The 16,986-nt window shown below is 32.9% G+C and overlaps 2 protein-coding genes across 2 annotated transcripts; both read left to right on the forward strand.

Moving 5' to 3' along the window:
* Positions 1-5,056: 5,056 nt before the first annotated feature.
* On the forward strand, positions 5,057-10,038 carry LOC124530095 (prostaglandin reductase 1-like). The gene is made up of 2 exons (XM_047104093.1): positions 5,057-6,090; positions 10,016-10,038. The coding sequence occupies exon 1, from the start codon at positions 5,072-5,074 to the stop codon at positions 6,083-6,085; it is 1,014 nt and encodes a 337-aa protein (XP_046960049.1). The 5' UTR covers positions 5,057-5,071; the 3' UTR covers positions 6,086-6,090; positions 10,016-10,038.
* LOC124530096 (prostaglandin reductase 1-like) lies at positions 8,985-10,025 on the forward strand. Its single transcript, XM_047104094.1, has one exon. It carries the CDS (start codon positions 8,997-8,999, stop codon positions 10,008-10,010), a length of 1,014 nt encoding a protein of 337 aa, XP_046960050.1. The 5' UTR covers positions 8,985-8,996; the 3' UTR covers positions 10,011-10,025.
* Positions 10,039-16,986: the final 6,948 nt, after the last annotated feature.

The raw sequence follows: 16,986 nt of genomic DNA on the forward strand, positions 1-16,986 counted from the left end.
TATTCATAAACGATCTGCCTAATTGTTTTAAATATTCTACACCATTTCTGTATGCTGACGATGTCAAACTTCTTAAAATAATTGAAGAACCAAATGACACTATTCTTTTACAAGATGATCTGACAAGATTATACCATTGGTGTAATGATAACGGCATGAGACTTAATTCAGTAAAATGTTCATGGATATCATTCACCAGGAGTTTAAAAGAATTTCAAACGAATTATTACATAGCTGGTGCCCCTATTAAATCTGTGGACAGAATTTCAGATCTGGGAGTAATCTTCGACAAAAAACTAACTTTCATACCTCATATTGATGGTGTAATTAGCCGTGCCTCGAAAATATTGGGTTTTGTAATAAGAAATGGAAGATTATTTCGAAATCCTAGAACAAAAATTATTTTATTTAATAGCTTAGTCAGGAGTATACTGGAATACGGAAGCGTTGTTTGGAGGCCACATTATGCAACACACTGCCTAAGACTTGAGAGGATACAGAAACGTTTTCTTTATCATATTACTTATCATATTATACTGTCTCGTTAGGTAAAGGGAAAATGCTTCCTTCTTACAAAAAAAGATTGGAATTTTTCAAAATTCTTTCACTAAGTGATCGGAGGGATTTGTTGGATTTAAAATTTCTATATAAAACATTTAACAACAACTATGATAACTCGTTTTTTATATCAAAAATTAAATTGAATGTTCCCATTAGATATCCACGTAAACCAATAACACCATTAGTAAGACCTTTCCGCAAAACTGATTTAGGAAGCTATTCACCTGTATCTCGCTTATGTAAAATTTTGAATGAGCACAGTGCTATTTTAGACCCTTTTGGAGACTCATCAAACAAGTTTCACAAAAAATATTGTCAAAATTGTCAGCTAATTTTTTTTTTTAAGTTTGTATGTTATTATTTTACTATTATAGTTAATTCTTGTCATTTTTAATTAACCTTGATTTACTAACAATTAATTATTTGTAAGTTTGTCATCTCCAACTGTATCTTTGCAAGTGGTATTCACCTTAATAGGTAATGCATTTAGTTTTAAGTTGTATTAAAATTGTATACCTTTGTACGTGTTGATGTATTTACCACTGGTGAATCTTAAATAAATAAATAAAAAAAAATAAAAATTTTAACATTCCAAACAAATTGAATTTAGACGACCTCCATGGTCGAGTGGTGTGTACACCGGTTTTCATGGGTACGCCACTCTGAGGTCCCGGGTTCGATTCCCGGCCGAGTCGATGTAGATTACCATTAGTTTTCTATGTTGTCTCGGGTCTGGGTGTTTGTGGTACCGTCGTTACTTCTGATTTCCATAACACAAGTGCTTCAGCTACTTACTTTGGGATCAGAGTAATGTATGTGATGTTGTCTCATATTTATTATTTATTTATTTATTTATTTAATTGCTAACTACTTTAACTACCTATCTATCTAAAAGTATTGAAAATAATTGCGTATTCAACATATTTTTAGAGTCCTCCTAAGTAGAATGAAATGAAAAATATTAGACTACTTAAAAGTCGATTTACGATTATATAATGTAGTTATAATTATTGCTATATTTGGTATATCTACAGTATATCTATCAAAAAACAATACGAGAATACTTTAACAAATATGTTTTTTACAAATTACCTTTTATACAATAATATACTGGATCAATCAAGGGGCTCGTATCGCTTCTTTCTTTTGATTGTTGGGGCTAGGGCACCGTTGCTGACACCGGCTCCAAATATACCAATAACTATAACTACGTTATATAATCGTAAATCGACTTTTAAGTGGTCTAATATTTTTCATTTCATTTTACTTAAGAGGACTCTAAAAAATATGTTAAATACGCAATTATTTTTAATACTTTTTAGTGCATATTCATTTGTTTTAAAAGTGTGTTATGTTTGAAGTCGGTTTTACTTTTTGTTAAAATTTTTATTTATCATCGTTCTCCTCGGTATGAAGTCTATTGCATATTTCTGACTATTAGAGATGTACTACTACCGATGGTAAATATAACTGAAAAATCATAAAACATCTACGAAGTAAAAAAAAAACGATAAAGAGCCTTTAAAACAATAAAACAATCTGACTAATACCTCATAGGTATAGTGAAATGAATTTTTGGAGTAAAATTTAGCAGTAAGTTTGTGATTCCACTATTCTATAAAGATAACTGTGACATCGATTTACAATTCATTTTGTTAATATATTTTTGTTTATCTAGGTAGATGACAACGCTTTTTACGAGATATTTAATAATGCAAGAGTCATGTCTATAAATTGCCCGAAGCGTTGCAAAAAATATATATATTTTTCAGGATATTTGTCACCAACAATCTCGCTGATACCTAACTGAACATATGTTTGTTAGGTTTCGGCTAGCGTTCTTGACCACGAGCATATCGCAAATCAAATCAAATTGCAAGTAATCATAAATTTGTACAATATATATCTTAATTACTTGCAATCGTATTATTTACTTAATTAAACCTAAATCTACGATCTATTGTCATGTTTATTGTATATATATAAAATAAACATAATTATTTTGTGAATAAGTTGTAATGAAATAAAATTAATTAAAATAAAATATTTTGACACAAAATTAACACTGTATGTGGCTCCGCTCCGGCATTGAAGAATAGTGCATCCATCCTCATTGAGATCTAGCGACCCGCCCCGGCTTCGCACGGGTTGTTGGTATAACTTATATCGGTATAAACATTCAGTTTAGTGGGATGAGTGTGTGTGTGTGTGTGTGAGTGCGTGTGCGTGTGTGTGTGGGTGTGTGTGCGTGTGTACGTATGAGTGTGTGCGTGCGTGGTTGTGCGTTGTTTATATTCTGGTTTTGCACATTACTATTTTATTATACTAAATTTAAAAGTCGTCATTTTTCATCTATATAGAACGTGACTTAAAACATGAGCCGCCATTGTGTGACGTAAGACCGGCTAATACGGTCAGTTCAGTTTTAAGTTATTAACTGCTAAATTATATCTATCAACTTTAACTTCAAGGATTTACTTTAAGTTTAAATTTTAAAAAATCAAAATTAATTTAGTTACCTCGTATTTATTTATTACAATGTCAACGGATTTGAAAAAACAGATAGTACGAATCTGCCAATTATTGATTCAATTATGGTTGCAAAGTTCTTTGCACGTAAGCTAGACTACAGTTTATATTCTTTACTTATAACACAATTTTTTTATAGTAGTACATTAGTAGTTTTATAGTAGTAGTAGTTATATTTTGTATATAATTTTAGTACCGACTAATTTATAATATCTATCAATTATTATTCAGTGCCACTATGTCCTCACCCATTCTTTTTTTTAATCTGTAGAATTAACTTTATTATAAGAATTAACAACATTAAATGGTAAAATATATACAAATATGAACTAAAACTAGTTACTGTATAAATCTTGACCGCATGGAATGGTGGCAAGAATGCTAGCAGCATTTCCCCGTTGAATCGCAATTCCGATCCCCTGGGCAAAAAACGAACCAGCCTTCCTGTCACCAGTGGAGGCAATGAGGCGAGGTGTTATACTTTTGATGAAGCTCTTTGTACCACTACCCACTATTCTTTATGATTGATTACAAAAACTTGATTCCGTAGTCATTACATAGTATCAAACAAAGTCGTTTACGGATGGCTGCTTCAGATTTTTAAAATTACGCAACGGATTTTTATGCGATTTTTTTAAGGATAGAGTAATTGAGAAGAAGGTTTTGCATAGAAGAAACAAAAAGAACTCTGTAATTGATTTAATATCAGCATTGTACCCGTGCGAAGCCGGGACGGGTTGCTAGTATTTTAATAATTACATTATTATATTTTGTAGAAGTAAAAGTATCTACATAACTAGTTACGAATGTATATTATACTCGCTGTGCCCGCAACCTTTTACGAATTTGAATATAAAAAAAATATATATTATTGTAGCCTAAGTTACTCCCTATTATATCAGTTATCTGCCAGTAAATGTCCCGTCAAAATCGGTCCAGCCGTTCACGAAATTAGCCGGAGCTAACAGACAGACAGACCGACAAAAATTGTAAAAAAAGTTTTTCTGGTATATGTACTGTATATAAATACATATGGATTGGGTAAAAAAGGGCTATTTTAGTACTTATTACAAACAGACACTCTGATTTTATTATATGTAGATTTAACATTTTTCTGTTTGTTAATATATAGAATATATTATTAAATGTATTAAATATGAATACATGTTAATTATTTTTTCATATCAATCATCATTCATTTTTTTGATAAGTAGATTATATCGGGTACTTACTTGATACATTCAAAGTTTCGAATTCATTGCCGAAAGCAAGAAGTCACGATGAGGTGTGGAGCGTAGCACTTACAACGATGACACAGACTATAATATAAACTGGTACAAAACTGTGAGCGCATCGGAAAAATCGTCAGTCTCGAGATAGCTCGCGGAAGCAGCGACTCGTGTGATACTCGAACTTCTAATAAAAAGGTAAATGAGTAGTAGTAGTTATATATATATACGTGCTCTAAGGTAGCCGTGGTAACCTGACTTTACTTGCCTTACCATAAATAATAATGTATAAATAAAAAGTAATGTAATAAACGAAGCTGATTATCATTTAAGTGTTTTTCAAGAGATTAATTTGAGTAACATTAATGTTTTTCAGTTTTCACTTTAAAAACTATGTAACTACTAGTTTACCGTGTATTTCATATATTTGTTAAAAGTTTATTAAATTATAAATTTATAACCAACAAACCTCTAGAATTTCGTGACTTTCCTAGACAGTTATTTGGTTCATTCTATGATATACCAATAACCTATTATCCGAGCACAAGAGGCGTAAAGACATATAAACTTCGAGATCGAATTGTCGTGATGACATTGGTTAGAGAACTCGAATAGTCTATTATGTTCATTGTGGTTTTGAGAACATTAGAGTTTAAATAAATTCAATAAATAATAATTCACGACAGTCATGTGAAAAATTACTAATTAATTCCTTTTACTTTTTTTCAGAGCTGATCAAAAATCATACTATCATGGTGAAGGCAAGAAAATATGTTGTTAAAAAATACTTCGAAGGCGTACCGAAAAGGTCTGATTACGAAATAGTAGAATACGAAATACCACCTCTCAAAGATGGCGACGTTTTGGTCAAAACTGAATGGGTCAGCGTGGACCCGTACTTGCGTTCTTACCATCGGGTTCACCCGGTGCCGTACGACCAATTTAGTTTTCAAGTTGGTATAGTTGAACAATCCAAAGACCCTAATTTTCCTGTAGGAAGCCGAATTGTATCCCATAAAGGGTGGTGTGACTATGCAGTGATAAATGTAGCAAAAGATGTCCGGAATTACTATTTAGATGTAACTTATAAGTTACCAGATTTAAAAGGCATGTCCCCGTCGATAGCTATTGGTACAGTTGGAATGCCTGGACTTTCGGCTTATTTTGCATTTTTGGAAGTTTGCCAGCCCAAAGCTGGAGAAACTGTAGTTGTAACCGGTGCAGCAGGAGCTGTAGGTTCTGTTGTCGGACAAATTGCTAAAATCAAAGGATGTAAAGTCATCGGTTTCGCTGGATCGGACGATAAAGTAGAATGGTTGGAGAAGGAACTCGGATTCGACAAAGCCTTTAATTATAAGACCGCCGATGTCCAGAAGGAGCTTAAAGCTGCTGCACCTAATGGAGTGGATTCTTACTTTGATAACGTGGGCGGTGAAATAAGCAGTATAATTATAGGTCAGATGAATAAAAGAGGAAGGGTAGTTGTTTGCGGCAGTATTAGCTCATACAATGAGGATCAAACGAAACTACCAAAAGCTACGATTTTACAACCATCTATCCTTGGAAATGAGCTTAGAATAGAAGGATTCCTTATACCAAGTTACATCGACCGCTGGCCTGAGGGCATCAAACAGCTGATTACCTGGATAAAGAATGGCCAATTAAAACCAACGGAGCATGTGACAGTCGGTTTTGACAAGATTTTCGACGCATTCGTTGGAATGTTAGCTGGAGAAAACATTGGAAAAGCTGTCGTTAAAGTGTAAGGTATTTTACAATGGTACCTATTAAAACAAAAATTTATAAAAGTATTTTAATATCACTTATACGTGTCATTTATAATAAATATATATTTTAATTAGAATATTTCGTATTTATTTCATTAAATGTCTTTTGTATGCTACTGTTACTTACAATCATATAGAACGAGAGTCAAGATGATTTACTAATACATGTTCAAATACTTTCTATAATAATTTATTATGTACTAATGTATTGTTACCTATAAATATTATTCATAAAATTCTACATATAAGGGATTTAGTATGGGTTGGCAATTTTGTATAGGTTAGTCTGGAAATCCGTTATTTGTGAAGTAAGGAGCTAAAAATTTTATTTTTGGGATACCGAAAAAAAAAATTGGTTGACACGTAATAAGGCGTTTCTGGATACTTTACGTTTAAGGAGGGAAGTAGGGGTAGACATTTTTTCGTATAAAACATAGTTTGGAAGACTGTCATTTTTGAAGTAAGAAGTATGAAACTTTTTGGGCTACTGATTAATAATGAGTAGATATTCTACTCTAAGGGCTGAAATACACGTCATTGCGATACACAAAGGTCATGAACATATTATTTTAAGATAATTTGTAAATGTACTCATATTCTACGCGAGAAAAACTGCGGATAACAGCAAGAATTTAATAAAACCTCTAACTCCTAGTATTAAAACCTCTAACTCCTAGTATATAAATATTCTGTAAACTACCGAAATATCAGCTTTCTAAAAAAAGTGTTTGTAAAAATAACAACAACAACAACATCAAGACAGCTTCTACGTTTCCCACTGCTGGGCTATTGTCTCCCTTTGAGGAGAAGGTTTGAAACATATTCGAGTTTTAGATTAGTTACAATGCGTTATGCGGTTTGATGGATTACAAATGTGGCAGATTTTCTATGAAATTTGACACATGCAGGTTTCCTCGTGATGTTTTCCTTCACCGCCGAGCACGAGAATTATAAATACAAATTAAGCACATGAATATTCAGTGGTGCTTACCTGGGTTTGAACGTGTATTCATCGAATTTGGATTTCTTTATTCTTAAAGAATAGCGAATGTACGTATCCCATTCAAAAATCCTTCTCCTCGGTATGAAGTCTATTGGATATTTCTCACTATTTCAGTACCACTGTGGTATAATTTCTAGAATCTTTGTCACCAACAATACTGTGCGTGAACAGTTGTTCGTTACGTGTCAGCTAGCATTTTATAAATCATTCGCTTGGCAGATACGCAATCTAAACTCCATACGTATATCACGAGCATATCATAAATCAAATCAAGTTGCAAGTAATCATAATTTGTACAATATATATCGTAATTACTTGCAATTTTATAACTTACTTAATCAAACATAAATCTACAATCTTTTGACATATTTGAATAAATACATTTATTTTTTAAAAAAGATATAGTCAAATTACATAATAAGTATAAAATTATTTATCCAAACAATAACACTATGTGGACCTATGTGACTCCGGCATAGAAGAATAGTGTATCTTTGACCTTAACATTACAAAATTCGTTAGATTATAATCTATCTTGTCAGATTGTAAACTGTTGAAATATTGTGAACCGTAAAATATTACTTTAATTTAATGCGTTATTTTTCGCTCCTGATACCTGAATCAATATTAAGCACGAATTTACAAAAAATAACTTTCCTTTCAGAGAACTCTTCGTGAGAATAATAGGAAAGATAGAATCCTGCTTGAGTTACTGTAGATGATGCTTTTTTTACTTTTTAAGGCATTTTTGAGGAAAAAAATAAAAATATATTGAAATAATATCGTTTTCCGTCTCGCCTTTTTCAAATTTGGGCCGATAATTATTGTTTAAATATTGCAAAATATCTAGTGTTTATTCATTTTAAAAATCAGAAAAATAACTATTTTTATTGATACTTTTTTTAATACATTTTGTATGTTGCATTTTGACAAATTTTGAAAAAAGCTAAAAAAATGTGATAACTCAAAAATAGTTCATTTTGGCACCAAGCATATGGAGGTTAAAATTATTGCAAATAGTCATTCGCACCTATTACCTCCTAACGGAAATACATCGAATTACCAATAACCTACAGGGTTCCGTACCGTCGTATCGTTCCGACGTATTTACGTAAAATATATTTTTAAATGTATTAAATATTAATACATATTAACCCATTTTTTATGTATAATAATATAATGCGTGCTTTTGCGTCATCGTTCACTTTATCAGGCACTTACATGATTCAAAATTACGCATTTATTGCCGAAAGCGAGAAGTCACGATGAGGCGTGGAGCGTAGAACTTACTACGATGACACATATTATAATATAAAATGGTACAAAATTGTGAGCGCATCGGAAAAATTGTCAGTCTGAGATAGCTAGCGGAGTCAGTGACTCGTGTGATACTCGAACCTCTAATAAACAGGTAAATCAATAATATTTATTAAATAATGTCGAATCATTTGATAATGAAATGATTAGATAGCAAATCTAGAGATATTATATCAATAATTTGTGTACATGTTATGTATCTATAATCTCGGTTACTATTTTGTAATTTCGTAATACCAGCCTTATTTATATATGACACAGTAGGAAAATATTTGGTTTTAACTTTGATTCTATGTGCCTTGTTTATTTTTCGATGTTAGTTTTTGTTCCATAAGTACCACATAATATTCTTTACATAACTAATAATAAATTGTAACTTGAAGTTACATCTACTGATCTAGTGATCTACTTGTACAATAGATACTAAACTTGCCTTACCAAAAGTGTGTATTGTTTAAGTATTTCTCAAGAGATTCATTTAAGTTGAAATAAAAAATATCAACAAAAAAAATTCTAATCATATTACTTTTACTTTTTTTCAGTGCTAATTAAATCAAAAATCATACCATCATGGTGAAGGCAAGAAAATATGTTGTTAAAAAATACTTCGAAGGCGTACCAAAAAGGTCTGATTACGAAATAGTAGAATACGAACTACCACCTCTGAAAGTTGGCGAAGTTTTAGTAAAAACAGAATGGGTCAGCGTGGATCCGTACTTGCGTATCTACCATAAGGTTCACCAGTTGCCTTACGACCAATTTAGTAATCAAGTTGGTATTGTTGAACAATCCAAAGACCCTAATTATCCCGTAGGAACCAGAATTGTATCCCATAAAGGGTGGTGTGACTATGCAGTGATAAATACCGCAAAAGTTGAACCGGAAGATTACTTAGATGTAAAATATAAGTTACCAGATCTAAAAGGCATGTCCCCTTCGATAGGTCTTGGTACAGCTGGAATGCCTGGAGTTTCGGCTTATTTTGCATTTTTGGAACTTTGCCAACCCAAAGCTGGAGAAACTGTAGTCGTAACTGGTGCAGCAGGAGCAGTAGGTTCTATAGTCGGACAAATTGCTAAAATCAAAGGATGTAATGTCATCGGTTTCGCTGGATCGGACGATAAAGTAAAATGGTTGGAGAAGGAACTCGGATTCGACAAAGCCTTTAATTATAAGACCACCGATATCCAGAAGGCTCTTAAAGCTGCTGCACCTAATGGAGTGGATTGTTTCTTTGATAACGTGGGTGGTGAAATGTGCAGTATAATTGTAGGTCAGATGAATAGAAAAGGAAGGGTAGCCGTTTGCGGCTATGTTGGCTCATACAATGAGGAACTAACCGAACAACCAAAAGCTACGATTTTACACCCATCTATCGTTTTAAATGAGCTTAGAATAGAGGGATTCGTTGCAAGAAGTTGGCTCGACCGTTGGCCTGAGGCCATCGAACAGCTGATTACCTGGATAAAGAATGGTCAATTAAAACCAACGGAGCATGTGACAGTCGGTTTCGACAAGATTTTCGACGCATTCGTTGGAATGTTAGCTGGAGAAAATGCTGGAAAGGCTGTTGTTAAAGTTTAAGAGATTTTACAGTGGTATTAAAACTAACATGTATAAACGTATTTTAATATCAGTTACGCGTGTTATTTCAAATAAATATATGTGTTTGAAATATTTCGTATTTATTTTATTATTTTCCCTTGTATACTACTGTTTCACACAATCACACATGTTCAATTACTTTCTATGATTTATTATGTAAAAATGTACTGTTACCGTTATTAACTTTATAAATCTAGTATAAATATTATTCAATATATACGTAATTGTATTCTATTCCAACCAAAAGAGGAGAAAACAATATATAACAACAAATTATCGTAATATCAAAGTAGGTCAAATTAATCTATGATATTCACGATGGATTTGCGGAAACATTTTTGAACGTCGAAGAAGCTTAGTTGTCAGAATTTCAGAAGTAGAATTAAAGTGGGTATAAGTAGTTAAGTGTAGTGGTGCTGGACTATAAAATAAAGATAATATATTAATTAAAAAATCTTAGTAGTGCACAATAATAGCTGAATATGAGCAAATTGAAATACGTACATCTATTTTTTGTTTATTTTTATTTATACTTCAATTGGAATAGGCTACGTTTAATCCATTATTCAAGTATCCCTCCACCCACACCATACTGAAAAGTGAGGAGGAGATACGATAAATGGTGATTTTTTAGCGGTTAACGCGCAAACTTGTGAAACTTATGGATGTGCAACATTGATATGCAGAAGAAACAGAGTCGGTGACATGACGCAAACTTGTGGAACACCACGATTGACGCATTTTAGGTCAGAGCATGCACCGTCGACAACGACCTTGATGCCAAAACAACATATTTTTTAGAGTCTTCCTAAATAAAATTAAATGAAAAATATTAGACAACCTAAAAGTCGATTTACGATATAACGTAGTTATAGTTATTGTTATATTTGGAGCCGGTGTCAGCCACGGAGACGAGCCTCAACAATCAAAAGAAAGAAGCGATACGAGTCCCTTGATTGACACAGTAAATTATCGTATAAAGGCTCGCGCAAACTATAACCGTGGCGGGCCTCAACGCATCGCATTGCAAAATTGCGCCAAAGCATATAGCAGACGCATAGGGTCGCACCGCAACCCAATATCTTATAATCAGTCAGGTTTTGGCAATCGAAGAAGATGGATAGTTCTGACGAAGAGCTTTTTTTTTTTAATATGTTGTTTTATGATTCCGCCTATCTCTTCCCATATTATTCCTTCTCTGTACATCATCATATTTGGGATGTTGTAGGTCGTACAATTCCTTGTACTGTTCTACTAAAGAAAATAATAAACTTTAGTACTATAAAAAATACCTGAATAAATATTGTTGATGATTCGGTTTCTGTTTTATTAATTATTTTTATTAATTAATTATGGTAATTCGCGAACTAATTTCGTCGAATTGTTGCGTCTGCTAACGCACACTGAGACACGCATAACATCGCCGCAAAAATACGCCTGGCTGAGTGATGCGCCAATGCGTTGCGATGCGGCCCGTTGCGGCCAGCCTGAGGTGTGCGATAGCCCATACAAAATGTATGAAACTGATTCAGGAGCATTTTTGTTATGCTTTGCGGCCCGTCTAGGTGTGCGCCTATCTTAAAAGGTATTTGTAAAAAACATATTTCTTCTTGTATTCTCGTATTGTTTTTTGATAGATATATTGTAGCGTTTTCTTGTCTGACACCGTCTCCAAATATAGCAATAATTATAACTACATTATATAATCGTAAATCGACTTTTAGGTAGTCTAATATTTTTCATTTCATTTTACTTAGGACTCTAAAAAATATGTTGAATAGGCAATTATTTTTATTAATACATGAAAAATATAGTAAAGAAACATTGATAATTTTAGAAGTTTGCAATGTGATGTCGTAAATAAATAAATTCTGTAGTATATTTAGTATCAGTATTGCACCCGAGCGAAGCTGGGGCGGGTCGCTAGTTGATTATATTATTCGAATATGACAATTACATGAACACAAACACGTTACGGAAGGTGACTCAAATATCCAAGTATCCTATAAATAAAAGATTCGGCCGAGTATCCTCATAACTTATCACTGGATGGACCAATTTTGATATTTTTTTTTTGTTTGAAAGATAGTGTTTCCCGTTGGGTCCCATTTTAATTTTAACCTGTTACGATGATGGTATCCCAATGAAAACGATATAAGTCTTAAATTTGCATTATGTATATGTGCGATAAATAGGTGAATATCTGAAAATTGTGCCAACCAATTTTAATTATTCTTTTTTTATTATAAATGATATACTTCAAGGGTACTTTGGTGAAAGTTTGGTAAGATTCTGAGTATAGGGTCCATGACAAAGTAACGGAACGGAAGGGAACGGAACAATTCTAAGAAGCACGTTGGCGATACTCGGCCGAATCTTTTATTTTTGGGTTACTTGCATATTAAAATCACCTTTTGGAACGTAGTTACGTTCATTTAATTGTCATAGTCGAATATTATAATCAACTAGCGACCCGCCCCGGCTTCGCACGGGTGCAATACTGATACTAAATATACTACAGATTTTGTTTATATACTACATCACATTGCAAACTTTTAAAATTGTCAGTGTTTCTTTACTATATTGCTTATGTATTATATACACAAACCTTCCCCGTTCAATTACACTATCTATTAAAAAACCGCATCAAAATCCGTTGCGTAGTTTTAAAGATGTAGGGATAGAGAATGCGACTTTGTTTTACATTATGTAGTGATGACGGTTCACAGTTAGGTTGCGATATAGGGCAGAATAGGCTACTTGACAATGCGAAAAATAAATTGTGAATTATTGTTATCAGTGTATATTATGAGTTTAAAAATGGTTATTTACTAACGAAACTTGAAAATAATACTTAATTTATTCAAAAATCAATAAATAAAAATGCATTTTTCAAACGTTTGTCACGTGACACAAAACGCTCCTGATTGGCCGGGCTTATGATGAAGTCGCTTTCTTGTAAACCTTGCTTTTTTTCTGTATGTACCACAGATTAAAATAGAGCAAAGTGACGTCATCGACCCCATTGCAACGCCAAATTGTCCAAGTAGCGTTTCCGCGTTTAATATGATATTTTTCGGCTAATATGTACTAGAAATAAAAAAATCAACTTTTACTGGGTTCCTTAATCTCTACTAAATAATATAAAATGGATTTTAAAAACCAGTCAAATAGCCTATTTCTTACAGTCTTTAATCAAATTTTGTGTATGTAACGTGATTTCATATGATGTACGACATAATTATATTAGCTCTAGCAAAGATTTTTTACTAAGGTCGATTACATCTCTTTTGTTAGAAATAATTCTTTATGCATACATTACATTTATTTATGCGTACATTTATATTATAATTATATATTATATATTTAATAAACTCATATTTTTTTAGTGTATCCGTTTTCGTGAGTGTAATCGATTTTAGAACTGGTATGGCGGTATAAAATAATACAAGATGTTTTCCCGCGAAAACGGATTATTAAAAAAACAAGAGAAAGTCGCGCATGGAACGACATTTTTTTTTAAATTATTTTAAAAGATTTGATTTGTAAACTTCGGGGCAATTAATATAAAAATAAAACCTGAAATAAATAAATATTATACTTTCTACTGGCGTATTCAATATCAGAAGCGGGATAAATTTCGTTTCAAAAATGCCCCGTTATAAACGACCACGCTCAGGAACACGCGATGGTTTTGATAAGCGAAAAAGACAATCTGTTGAAGACGATGATACATCTCATAACAAAAGAGAAAACTCAAAAAAAAAATAAAGATAAATAAATATAAAATAAATATGAGACAACATCACATACATTACTCTGATCCCACTGTAAGTAGCTGAAGCACTTGTGTTATGGAAATCAGAAGTAACGACGGTACCACAAACACCCAGACCCAAGACAACATAGAAAACTAATGGTAATCTACATCGACTCGGCCGGGAATCGAACCTGGGACCTCAGAGTGGCGTACCCATGAAAACCGGTGTACACACCACTCGACCACGGAGGTCGTCGATAACGCTAAGAAGAGAAACCGTACTACAAAAAATATTAATATGCTCATTAGAGGAAATAGAACTAGAACACCAAGTCCCATACAAAGAAATACAGCAAAAACTTGGCGACTAGTCAAGATTACATGAATTTAACTGAAAACAGTTATGCGATGGGACACGATGGCGTTACAAGAAGAAGGAGTTGTTCTGCGACCGGACGAGATATTACGCCTTCAAGAGTTTGTTCTGCGACCGGACGAGATATTGCGCCTTCAAGAGTTTGTTCTGCGACTGAACGAGATATTGCGCCTTTAAGAGTTTGTTCCGCGACCGGACGAGATATTGCGCCTTCAAGAGTTTGTTCTGCGACCGGACGAGATATTGCGACTTCAAGAGAGTATTCTGCCACCAGACTAGATATTGTGAACGGTGAAGGTGAGTTCCAGGCTGGAGATTTTCGTCCGGTTCGGGAACAAGCGATCAATGATGACACTGAGACAATTTTTTCTCCGAGATCATCGACCGTGCCAAAGCACATGCCATTTAATACATTAGGTGAGTCAGATTTAAATTCATCGAGAGCAATACTTAACTTTGGTGATTTAGCTAAATTTGTTCAAACATTAATAAGGCCTAGTTTACCGCATAATAATAATTTATTACCGGAATTAGATCCATCTTTAAAGAATCATCGTATCGATTTATGGCTATCAAAGGTAAATGAGTGTGCAAAAATATATGGATGGAGTGAATCTCATATTGTAGATTTTGCTTTACCGAAGTTGTCTGGTAATGCTAAAAAATGGTATAATAGTCAAAATACTGCCTTACATACCTGGTCAGAGTGGCAAATATTACTTCGAAAAGCTTTTCCATCCGAAACTAACTTCGGAGTCGTTTTAACAGAAATACTTGAAAAACGAATGAGGATAGGAGATAGCTTAGTTGATTTTTTCATTGAAAAAAAATAATTTATTAAATGCGTGTGATATATTTGGCAAAAAGGCTGTAGATTGTATTTATTATACACGGTATAGATGATCGTACAATACGTGCGGTAGCGTCATCCGCTCGTTTTACAGAACCTGAAGATCTCTTAAAATTTCTTAAAGACGTTTGTAAAGAACATAAAGATATTTATCGTTATTCTAATTTAAATAGAAATAAGCTAAATAATCATTTATTCTGTAATAAATGTAATGAACCTGGGCATCGCACAGTACAATGTCGTGCCAAAAATTCGAGGTTAAATTTTGATCCTGATAGTTTTTCACAATTATGCTTTAATTGTAGCGCAAAAGGGCATAGGGTTTACCAATGCTCCAAACCAATTTTAAAATGCGATAGGTGTAATAAATTCGGTCATATTATTGCAAACTGTTCACAAAAAACTAACAATGTATTGAACAACGAAAAACTTGTATTATTGTCAGAAAGTACGAGCGTAAAAAATTCTAAATATAATAAGCAGGCAGTAATAAATTCTTCATTTACAATTGAATGTTTTGTTGACTTGGGAAGTGACTGCAGGCTCATACGACTAGAAACTACTATTGAATTTGGGTTTCATATTTCTACTGATAATTTACCAATTATACGTGGGATAGCAAGTGTTGGAGTTCAACCTTTAGGGAAAACACATTTTTTATTACGTTTAGACTCTGTTGAAGCAAACATTATGGCATATGTGGTTGCTAACAATATTCTACACACGCAGATGTTAGTAGGGCAAAACTTTACTGAGTTACCTAATGTGATTATTACAAAGACAGAAACCACATTAAATATTTTGTCAAAGAATAATAATGACGATTTAACTTGCTTAGAACCAGAACCTAATGTAAAATATAGATTGTATGTGTAATTTGATTGTGAAGTAGATAAAATAAATTTAGTTAAGTGTTGTAGTAATGAAATAGTAGAGGCAACAATTTATATAAAAGGTGGTTATCGAAACGTTAATGATAAAGAATATTGTATCCAAGAGGGTTTACATACGTTAAAAGATGGTAAATGTCAAATCAGTGTAATAAATTTTTCACATTGTCCATTATACTTTACGAGCAACGTTGTTATAACCAGATTTTATTTGATAGAACAAGATAAAAATTATAGATATTTGTCAAGTGTAAAGTGTTTTAAAATAGGAGCGAATTTGACACCCATTCCTCGTGAAGAAATAACTATAAACTCTAATTTAACTCACGAAAAAAAACGAAAATATATTCACTTATAGATAGATATAGGGATTGTTTCGCTCAAGACCTCTCTGAGCTTGGTTGTACTAACGTAACAGAGTTGACCATAAAACTTACTGATGAAACTCCGGTAGTTTATTGTCCTTATCGACTGAGTCAAGCAGAAAAAGAAATAGTTAGAACGCTGGTTAGAGAGCTCGAAGAAAATGATATAATTGAAGAGTCTGATTCATCATACGCGAGTCCAATACTGCTGGTATCAAAAAAGACAGGTGGATATAGATTATGTGTGGATTATAGAGCACTGAATAGAAAAATTTTAAAGGATCACTTTCCATTGCCTTGGATAGATGACCAGATAGACCTCCTTAGTGGAAATAATTTTTATACTAGTTTAGACATGGCAAGTGGTTATTATCAGATTCCTGTTCAAAAAGACTGTAGACATCTTACAGCATTTATTACTCCTGATGGTTTATATCAATTTCGTAAAGCTCCCTTTGGATTAGTTAATTGTCCTGCAATTTTTCAACGTACAGTTAACAAAATACTTAATAAATCTCCAAATAAATGTGCAATTGCTTACATGGATGATTTATTAATAACAGGTACACAGTTTGAAGACTGTTTTTTAAACAAACTTTTGAACTCATTCGTGAAGCTGGGCTTACTTTAAATATTAAAAAAATGTAGATTTTTTGAGACAGTAATAGATTATTTGGGATTAGAAATATCCGTAGATGGAATAAAACCTGGTAA

This window comes from Vanessa cardui, chromosome 5 (assembly GCF_905220365.1).
Source record: "Vanessa cardui chromosome 5, ilVanCard2.1, whole genome shotgun sequence".
Lineage (NCBI taxonomy): Eukaryota > Metazoa > Arthropoda > Insecta > Lepidoptera > Nymphalidae > Vanessa > Vanessa cardui.